Source organism: Rattus norvegicus, chromosome 14 (assembly GCF_021556685.1).
Source record: "Rattus norvegicus strain SHRSP/BbbUtx chromosome 14, alternate assembly SHRSP_T2T, whole genome shotgun sequence".
Taxonomy (NCBI): domain Eukaryota; kingdom Metazoa; phylum Chordata; class Mammalia; order Rodentia; family Muridae; genus Rattus; species Rattus norvegicus.
The window spans coordinates 83542645-83553350 of NC_141547.1; the positions used below are offsets into that span (position 1 = coordinate 83542645).

General features: G+C 51.9%; 1 protein-coding gene across 3 annotated transcripts; it reads left to right on the forward strand.

Annotated features, from left to right (window-relative positions):
- The first annotated feature begins 4982 nt into the window (after positions 1-4982).
- On the forward strand, positions 4983-9274 carry Osm (oncostatin M). 3 transcript variants are annotated; one of them, NM_001006961.2, is given in 3 exon segments: positions 5440-5525; positions 7063-7199; positions 7786-9274. In NM_001006961.2, coding segments are annotated over 3 exon segments (720 nt in total). In that variant the 5' UTR covers positions 5440-5491; the 3' UTR covers positions 8335-9274.
- The last annotated feature ends 1432 nt before the right edge of the window (positions 9275-10706 follow it).

The window sequence follows — 10706 nt, forward strand, 5'->3', positions numbered from 1 at the left end:
AATCCTGACCCTGACACTGACCCTAAACCTGACCCTGACCTGACCCTAAGCCTAATCCTGACCCTGACCCTGACCCTGACCCTGAGTTTCTAACCCGTCGGTGCTTGGATCACAGGCCTGTGGCACCACACCTGGCATTTTCCTGTCGGTTCTGAGAATGGAATTCAGACCTATACTGTGCGGCCAGTGTTTCCCCAGCACACTGCCCAGGTCATTTCCCTGCTGGCTCCCATGCCTTCTTCTTTCTTTCTCAGGCTCTTGTGTACCCCAGATTGCCTTGACGTCACTATGAGTTGAGGTTGACCTTGAACTCCCGATCCTTCTGTTTCTGCATCCCAAGTGCTGGGATCACAGGCATGTGCTACTGCACCTGGCCTTTTGCCCATCTTTAATTGGACTGTTTGTGCTCCTCGTTTAATTGTGCCATTGAAGTTTACAGAGGAGAGAAACTGAGGCCCTGGGAGATGCTGTGACTGGATTGAAAACATCAGGCTCACAGGCAGTCGAGGCCAGAACTTGAATCAGTGTCTACCTCTGCCACAGCAAGTACGACTCAAGCCAGGGCAGATCTAGTCTGTGCAGTTAAAGAGGCAGGGCCCTCATAGCCGGAGGGTGGGCCGGAAAGGCCGGGAGATAGCAGTTCTGAGGAAGCAAACCCACCCTCTCTTCCTCTCCACATCACGCGGACCTGGCTGACGTGGCCCAGGAAGAGGGGACAGCCTGGGCCCTGTGGTTGAAATCCTATTTATACTGACTGTTGCAAGCCTTTCCTGATGGTGACAAGGACGTCACTGGGCACTGACCTCACCAGAATCGCTGACGCATCTTCCCTCACGCTTTGCCTGGATGGTAGTGAGGCAGACCACACCCACTGCCCCTGCGTATAGCACCTTCCACTTCTGTTATGGGCTGGAGCCTGTTCCCCAAGTTAGAAAGAATGTACAATCCCAACTCACAGTATCTCGGATGTGACTGTTTGGGAACGGGTTTGTAAAGAGGCAAGCAAAAGAAGGCCATGGGTGAGCTCTGATTCAGTGCAACTGGGTTAGGAAAGAAATCAGGAGGCACAAAAATGACTCTATCAGTAAAGGGCTAGCTGTGCAAGAATGAGGACCTAAGCCCCAGAACCCATGAGAAAAGCCAGGTGTGGTCGTGCAGGCCTGCAACCCCAGCACTGAGGACAGAGTGGAGCAGGAAGTGCCAAAGGCTAGCCTAGCTCCAGACCAGTGACAACTCCCATCTCAAGGGATGAGACAGAAGGACAGAGCAGGATGCATGGTGTCCTCCTCTGCTTACATGCACACACACATGCATCCACACCCCACCCCCACCACACACATACACACACCACATGCACACAAACATATCTACCACATACCCCGCACACATACACCCACCACATACACACATCCATATCCACCACACACACGCCATATATACATACACATATACACACATACCCCCCACTCCATGTATACACACATACATGCACATATACATACATACATGCACCATATAGAAATGCCACACATATATATATACACCCACATTCACACACCATCTCCACCACACACACCATATGAACATACACAGCCACATCTACCACACACACACACACACACACACACACCATCCACTTTGACTACTCACACCATACATACACCCATACCTACACATACACACCATATACACACATCCACATCCAACACGCACACACCATATATATATACACAAACCCACACTCAATGTATACACACATACCACACATACATGCACCATATGAACTATATATAGATGCTATATATACACACACATCCACATACCACCTCCACCACACACATATGAACACGCACACCATATATACACAAACATATACACACCCCCACACCCTACGTATACACACACCATATGCACTATATATAGATACCATATATACACACATATTCACATACAACCCACACACATACACACTATGCAAAAGTAGAGAGTAATAGAAAACACTCTACTCTGTTTAACTATGACTCTGGCCTCTGCATGTACAGTTTATGTACTTACCCTCATAAACACACACACACACACACACACACACACACACACACGAGCATGTGTGCACGTACCACATACAAAGAGTTCAGGATAACTGGGTGGTGCACACTTTTAATCCCAGCACATGGGAGACAGAAGCAGGCAGATCTCAGAGTTCAAGACCAACCTGGTCTACAGAATGAGTTCCAGGACAGCCAGGGCTACACAGAGAAACGTGTTTCAGAAAGAAAAAAAAAAGAAAATAAAAACAAAGATATCGCGGTAAAGAAAATGCAGAAGCGGTGGACAGCTATGAAAGGACATGGTGGAAATTCGGTCACCTACAAGCCAAGAAGCAGCCACGTGGGGTGGCACATTCTTTTTTTTTTTTCGGAGCTGGGGACCGAACCCAGGGCCTTGCGCTTGCTAGGCAAGCGCTCTACCACTGAGCTAAATCCCCAACCCCGGGGTGGCACATTCTAATGATCCCAAGACAGGGAAGCCAAGGCAAGAAGACTGAGACTCTAAAGCCAATCTGGGTTACAGGGTGAACTGGAAGTCAGCCTGGGCTACACAGGTGAGAGCTGGCCTGAATAAATCAACAGCTAGAGAGAGGTGTGTGGGAGGCTCCGGCCCCAGAGAAAGCTTACTCAAATGTCTAGCCCCTACAGTGGCAGGAGATGCACTGGGTCGTGGAGGATGCACAGCTTGTGGCACAGCCCCCCTCATCCATAGGCCCCACCTCAGAGGACTCGAATGAGTGTGTGCGGAACTAGAAGCCAGGCAGAGATAAACGCCTCCGTAAGGAACATGTGCACGCGCTCTTTTTGTGATTTCCCCAGTTGATTACACAGAACATTTGCCATGAGCTGGAGATTATATGTCATCTAGCGAAGGTTTCTGTCTACAGGAGGCCCTGTGGAGGGTCCATGCATACACTACACTGTTTTTAGAAGGGTCTGAGGCTTCATAGATTTTGGTATCTTTGGGAAGAGGACCCACCCCCTCCTCCTTCAGTCAGTCCCTTGTGGGTCTGTTGCCTGACGTTTTGTCAGTTCCAGGAAATAAATATGCACACAGGCCCTGCTCTTGATGACCTTAGTCCCAGTAGCCTGTACAGCATGACACTCGGGCCCGGAGCTAAGATGTGCCTTTAAACACCAGGTAAATAAAGGCAAAGCTCTTCCTTCTCTCCTTCTCTCCGGGAGTAGGACACCCTCAGGGCATTAAGCTCGAAGGCTAGGCGCTGGCCTAGGTGGATAAGGACAGCCCCTTTGACTTTATTTAATTAAATTTATTTATTTATTTGAGACAGAGTCTCCCTGCTGGCCTGGAACTTGTAGAGAGTGATCTGCCACCTCTCCCAAGTGCTGGGACTGTATGCCCAGCTTCTGATTTTGTTTTGAGATCGGGTCTCCTTGTCTTTCCCAGGCTGGCCTCTGATGCACAATCCTGTCTCAGCCGCTAGAGAAATAGGGATTGTAAATGTGTACCACCCCACCCAGCTCTGAACACCCTCTCAACTGTGCAGGTGGCCTCCAGCAGGGCAACGCACCCCTTTGAAGCTCTGTTTTAAACAGAGGAGGTAGTGTATGGTCCGTGGGAGGGAAGGAGGAACCGCTGAGGTGAAGAAGGAGGAGGAGGAGGAGGAAGAGGAGGAGGAGGGAGAGGAGGAGGGGGAGGGGGAGGAGGAGGGGGAGGGGGAGGAGGAGGAGGAGGAGGAGGAGGAGGAGAAGGAGAGAGAAGAAGAAGAAGAAGAAGAAGAAGAAGAAGAAGAAGAAGAAGAAGAAGAAGAAGAAGAAGAAGAAGAAGAAGAAGAAGAAGAAGAAAAAAGGAGAATATGTCCTCTTGCCAACATATTGGTCCAGCACAGCACTGTGTAGGACTCTCTCCAGCCAGGTCCAGAGTTACTCGGAGCTTCTCTCTGTCTCCTTGTCACACTGAGGGCTTGAGGGTAGGGGTATAGGGACTGCCCCAGGATGACATCAGGGACGTGAAATGCAGAAGGATCCCTGGCCAGGGCCCTAGGGAACAGCACCCTGGGGTGGGCAGAGGTGAGGAATTCAGGAGGAGGAAATGAACCTCAGGAGGAGGATCTAGACCAGGCTGCACTGGTGGGTTGCTAACAAGGGGAACACTCTGCTGGGTGCAGAGAATGGGTGGATGAGGCCACAGTCGCCTCCTGGACAGGGAGTTGGGGGCAGAGAAGAGGTTTGTTGAATGAATATATGAGGACCAAGAGGCGGCACCTCTGGTTCCTGAGGTTACAACCTAAGGATGCTTGGCAGATTCTAGCTTGGCAGACATGCTGTGCTTCCAAACATGGCCTGTGGATCTGGGTCAGCCTGGACCTCAGTTTACCACAGTAAAGCAGTAGATCAACTTGGAGACACTTTCTCTGTGGCCACAAGTCAGCACATCCAGTCAGTGCTGAGAAGCAGAGGACCCACCCGTGAGGGATCGCTATCTTTCAGAGAAAGTGAAACCTTGTGTCCAACTGTCACAGCACCCCCACCCCTCCAGCTTCCCCTCTGAGCTCACAGCTTCCCCGTCTCCCCCGCCCCCCTCCATCCCGTCCCCCGAACACTAGTACTTGGAATTCAAGTTGTCTTTTCTTTTTTCCTCAAAGGCTTTTTTGCCTTATATGTCCATGTTGGGGGTGATCTTGTAATGCTTTTCTCTCTCTGTTTCAAAGGTGAGGAGGCTCAAAGTGGCTGAATGACATGCCTCAGATGACACAGCATGTCAGAAGCTTTGAAACCTGGTCACTAATTTCTCTTGCTCCAAGTGCCCTAAAGAATTCTGTCTAGAGAGAGGGAACCTGGGATTGGGAAGGCTGGTAGGGGGCAGTTAATGAAGACGGTGGGAATGAGTTGGGTTAAAAGATGCTGCCCTGGGATTAGAGCCACAATCTTGGGGCCCGAGTCTGGCTCTGTGCCCAGAGCCTGGTGGTTTCCGCTCACAGATGTCCCGACAGCCCAAGCGAGAGGGTGGGAAGGGCACTCAACGAGGAAGATGTCTGGCTCCCTTTAGTCCTAAACCTCGGTGTCCTATGAGGTTAGTGGTTCCTGGACCAAGGGTGGCCTACCTTGCAACTTCTTCTCTTACCCCTGGACTGGCCCCTGAAGATGACACGGACCCCCATGCTGCCTGCTCACCCCAAGAAGGCTGAGGCTGCGGTTTACATCATCCTTGGGCGTGGGGCTGACCTCGAAGAACGAATTCGAAGAAAACGGGAGGAGGAGCGGGCATGTCATGGCGCCTGGCGCCCATTGGCCGCCTGGGGAGACTTTGGTTTTTGGGGTCATGTTCCCAGAAGGCCTGCCCTCCCCCCTCCCCCTCCCCCCCCACCTCACGAGGTGTTGGCCAATCGCCCCGTCGGGCATAAAGTGGCTGCCAGCCCGCAGGACACCCAGCCAAGCCGTGTCACCCCTGAGAGGCACGGGCCGAATCACCAGGACCCAGCATGCGGGCTCAGCCTCCACCGAGAACACTGCTTAGTAAGTACTTCCTTCCTTTCTGCCATCCCAGGGCACAGCTGTGCCAACTGGCTGCTGTGGGCACCCTCTGCCCTTGGGAGCAGCAGACCTGGCATCAAATGAAGGATTCGATGAGAGAGAAAACTAGAAGGTCAGGGGTCAGGAACTGAGGCCCCAGCACACCCACAGGTGGAGATGGGGTATTTCTGGGAGGTTTGCAGAGGAGATGAGAGAGAGAGAGAGAGACCATGGAGGGGACCAGGGCACGAGAGAAGAGGAGAAAGAGTGAGAAGAAGCTGGAGAAGCCTGAGGCAGGTAGGGGATGAGCAGAAAAGGAAGTTCCAGATCTGTGAGGAAATGGAGCAAGTGCTGGGATGGGGCCTTCTTGCTCTGATTCAATTCTCAGGGTCTGGGGTAGATGGCAAGTCAACCAAGTCAGAGGTCCTTCGATCATCCCACCGCACACACAGCCACACCCACATGAGGACAGGCCATCAATGTGGCGAGGGTCCTCCCTCCCAGTAACATAGGAAGGCTCACCTGCGGACCAGAACCCCCAGTGAACAGGGCAGGTACTGCAGGGCTTCACCTAGGTCTGTGGCAACACCCCTACGCGCACTGGTCCACGTGCACCTGTTACACGCTCACTGTGTGCCCTCACCGGTAGTGTGGCTGCAGACACCTGGGGAAGATGGGGAGGGGACTTGTGGTTGGCACGCCTGGGCTCCTGGCCCTCCCCAGGGGGCTGGTTGGTTTGTAGGAAGGGAAGGATGGTGTCACAGCCTTCCGGGCCATTGCGCCACAGGCCCCTTCCGACCACGTGGTTGCCGGTGCCTGTGAGGGTGGGGGCTGGCGAGCTGGAACTTTGCTATGCTAGTCTGCCCTCACCCCCCACAACCTTCTCATGGGCTCCCAGTATCCCTCCCTGGTGTGTGTGTGTGTGTGTGTGTGTGTGTGTGTGTGTGTGTGTGTATTGGGGGTTTGTGTGTTGGAAGCAGGGAAGTCATGGCAAGTGCTGGGCATGTGTGTCCTGGGCAGGATTTTTTCTTGCACCTAGCTTGCCTTTCAGTAGAATGGGTGTCAGCACTAGCTTGCCCTGTGAGTGGAGAGGTGCCTTTTCTGGCTCAAGGAACACAGCTCAGGTGATCTGCTACCCTGGGGCTGCACCTCAGGCCAGCCCCCTGGTCCACTCTATTCTGCCTACAGGGAATGTTAAAGTCTATGCGGGAGTCAGGGACTTCCGTGTCAGTCTTAGTACAGAACTAACCCTTGTATGAAACTAGACATCCCATAGAGGACTCATCTTGTTTGTTCCGTATGCCCTAAGGTCAGGACAGGGATGCTGTGGGCTAACACCCAACTTCTGTCTTAAGAGCTGCTGGGTCATTGCAGCCATCACCATCTCCCTCACCTTGTTTGGCTCGTGGTGGAAGGTGGTGGCCCCAGTGAGTGCTCCTATGCAAACCCAGCGCCTACTGCATGCCCAGCTTCTCCCCTGGGCGTACATAAGGGGCTGTACAGACCACCAGCCAGGTAACAGAGCCCTTCTCTGCCCTAGGTTTGGCCCTTGCGCTCCTGTTCCTGAGCATGTCATGGGCCAAGCGTGGCTGCTCCAGCTCTTCCCCGAAGCTCCTCAGCCAGTTGAAGAGTCAGGCGAACATCACGGGGAACACGGCATCGCTCTTGGAGCCCTATGTAAGCTTCAGCCCTCAGGGCACTTGAACCTCAGAGAATCTTGAGACTAGTGAGAGAGTGAGCACATGGAGGACCAGGAAGGGGCAGGAGGGGAAACTGAGTTATTCTAGGGACGGTGGAGCTGCTCGATTCCCATCTCCATTCCTTAAGTGTCTGGAAGATTTGGCACTTTGTTCTCAGTGAGTGAGCCTGTCAGAGCTCCTGTAGCCTCCATCACACCCACACCTAGGGACCCTCTCTCTCTTTTTTAAAAGATGTATTTATTTATTATATATGAGTACACTATGGCTGTCTTCAGACACACCAGAAGAGGGCATCAGATCTCATTACAGATGGTTGTGAACCACCTTGTGGTTGCTGGGAATTGAACTCAGGACCTCTGGAAGAGCAGTCAGTGCTCCTAACCGCTGAGCCACCTCTCCTGGTTTTTCATTTCTTTGCTGGGAAGATCATACAAGAGCTCACATTTCAAAGGCAGCGAGGGCAGGTTTCTCGTGTGTGTGTGTGTGTGTGTGTGTGTGTGTGTGTGTGTGTGTGTGTTTGGGGGAGGTTCTGTCATGCACTCCTCGATCTCTTCCTTCCTCAGATCCTCCACCAAAACCTGAACACGCTCACCCTGAGAGCTGCCTGCACAGAGCACCCTGTGGCCTTCCCCAGTGAGGACATGCTCCGGCAGCTGAGTAAGCCTGACTTCCTGAGCACTGTGCACGCCACGCTGGGCAGAGTCTGGCACCAACTGGGTGCTTTCAGACAGCAATTTCCCAAGATTCAGGATTTTCCAGAGCTGGAGAGGGCCAGGCAGAACATCCAAGGGATCAGGAACAATGTTTACTGCATGGCTCGGCTGCTCCACCCACCCCTGGAGATCCCTGAGCCCACACAGGCAGACTCTGGGACCTCACGACCCACTACCACAGCACCAGGCATCTTTCAGATCAAGATAGACAGCTGCCGCTTCCTCTGGGGCTACCATCGCTTCATGGGTTCAGTGGGGAGAGTCTTCGAGGAGTGGGGGGATGGCTCCAGGCGCAGCCGGAGACACAGCCCACTCTGGGCCTGGCTCAAGGGAGACCACAGAATCAGACCCTCCCGGAGCAGCCAGAGCGCCATGCTCAGGTCCCTGGTGCCCCGGTAACCTAAAGACACACTGACAGACAGCGTAGTCTGTTGAGACGGGATGCCGCCTCGTAGAGGCCTTCAAAGCTACTCCTGTGATCAGGGCCACGCAGAAGAGCACTTTAAGGGGTGACGTTGAGTGCTCCCTACTACCACTCTGGACCACAAGGATAGTCAGGTCGTGGTGATCCCACTCCAAGCCTCCAGTCCCAGTGGGGTGGCTGGGTCAGGCCACGTGTGACCAGAGGCTTTCCATCGATTCAGGGGTCTGATGACACAAGCTGATTCACCACCGGGCTGAACCCCTCAGGATGTTTGGTCCTTTCCTCTTATGACTTGAAGCCGTTGCCTCCAGACTTCCTCCTTTCCCTGTGGCTGGGTTCCAAAGAGAGGTCTGGTCTGGTGCTCTCTCTCTTATGCCTCCGTCCCACTCACGCCAGATACCTGGACATCTGGGTGACCTCACTGGTGGCAGTTGCAGTGGGGGCAGGGTGTCCTAGAAGGAGCACTGATCTGGAAGTTTAAAGGAAGAGAGCTCAGAGCCTAGTTTGTTCCCTAGTATGAATGTCAGCAGTGTTGTGTGTGTGGGTCCTTATGTAATGCCCCCCTTCCTCCTGTCAGCTGGTCTCTGACAGAGGGTGGACATCAAAGTCTGTAAATGGGAACCTATGGTGCAAATGGTAGTGGGGTGGGCTTATGGGAGATCTCCCAGCGCCTGGTAGCCCCATCTTGAGTCCTTGCTGCTTGGTGCTCCCTCTGGTGGTGTGTTGTGGAATTTTTCACAGGCTGAACCAGTCCTCTTGAAGACTCTGGTGAGCAACTACTTGGAAGGACATGACTAATTTATTGTTTTATTTTTTTTATCATTTTAATCTGTTTTATATTTATAAGGTCTATTTATAATGTATATTTAATGTTAATATTTTGCTAACATATTTAAAATTTGCCTTGTTTCTAAAGCTGGTGTCAGTCTTTTGTTTATGGGAGAGGGTTTTGCGGCCTTTCTGGTCTCAAGGTGGCCAGGGCAAAGATGTCAGTTCTGTAAGCTGGGCTAGGGGTTTGAGCATCATTGAGGAAAAGCAGTCACGTGACACACGGGGTATCTCCTTTTTCTTAGCTGTGTGTGTGTGTGTGTGTGTGTGTGTGTGTGTGTGTGTGTGGTGATAGGCTTTTCCTGGTGAGAAGCAACACAATTCATCCCAGAAAGTGAGCCCAGGACAGGCTAAAGTCCAAGTCCACGTTGATGAACAACTGAATTGTTAATGGCCTGTTATGTCATATATGTTGGTGAGGGCTTATGGAGCAGGGATGCCCCGAAGAAGCAGAATCTCTGAAAAGCCCACTCAGCACGCTGACAGCTGTAACAGGGCGGGTTACAGCAGGGTGTAGTCAGCCGGCAGCCCTTCTCCGGAAGTACTCTGTTTTTTACTTGGGAGAAATCCCCCAGACTCAAGACTTTAGTCTCCTTGACCTATGAGCTTTTGTTTACCTCTTGAGCTTCCGGTCTCCTGAGGAGCGTTTCCGTTCTGAGGAAGTTGCCACAGCACCCTGCGGAGGCTGGTAGTGGATACCAAGTATCTTCCTCAATTACAGCTCACCTTTTGCTTGAGCTTGTCAGTCAGAACCTGGAGCTGTGTTCGCTAGGGTAGCTGCCCAGGAAGACCCAGAGATCTATCTGTGTGACTTTTCCCGCCCAGCGTGGGGGATTACAGACACATGCCACCTATCCCCCACTTTAAAAGATTTTATTTCTCTCTCTCTTTCTCTCTCTCTCTCTCTCTGAGTGTGTGTGTATGTGTGGCTTTGCACACGTGAGTGCTGTGCTAGTGGGGGCCAGAAGTTGTCAGATCCCCCGGGACTGAAGTTGTAGACTGAAGAGAGAATACGGGTGCTGGGAACCAAACCCAAATCTTTTGCGAGAACAGTAAGTATCCTTTTTTTTTTTTTTTAAAGATTTATTTATTTATTGTATATAAGTACACTGTAGCTGTCTTCAGACACACCAGAAGAGGGCATCAGATCTCTTTACAGATGGTTGTGAGCCACCATGTGGTTGCTGGGATTTGAACTCAGGACCTCTGGAAGAGCAGTCGGGGCTCTTAACCACTGAGCCATCTCTCCAGCCCAACAGTAAGTATTCTTAACTACTGATCCATCTTCCCAACCTTGGAAACATACATTTTAAACAACCAAACTTTACGTCTTTTTTTTTTTTTTTTTTTTTTTTGGTTCTTTTTTTCGGAGCTGGGGACCGAACCCAGGGCCTTGCGCTTCCTAGGTAAGCGCTCTACCACTGAGCTAAATCCCCAGCCCCAACTTTATATCTTTTAAAAAAGATTTACGGGGTTGGGTTGGGGATTTAGCTCAGTGGTGGAGCGCTTACCTAGGAAG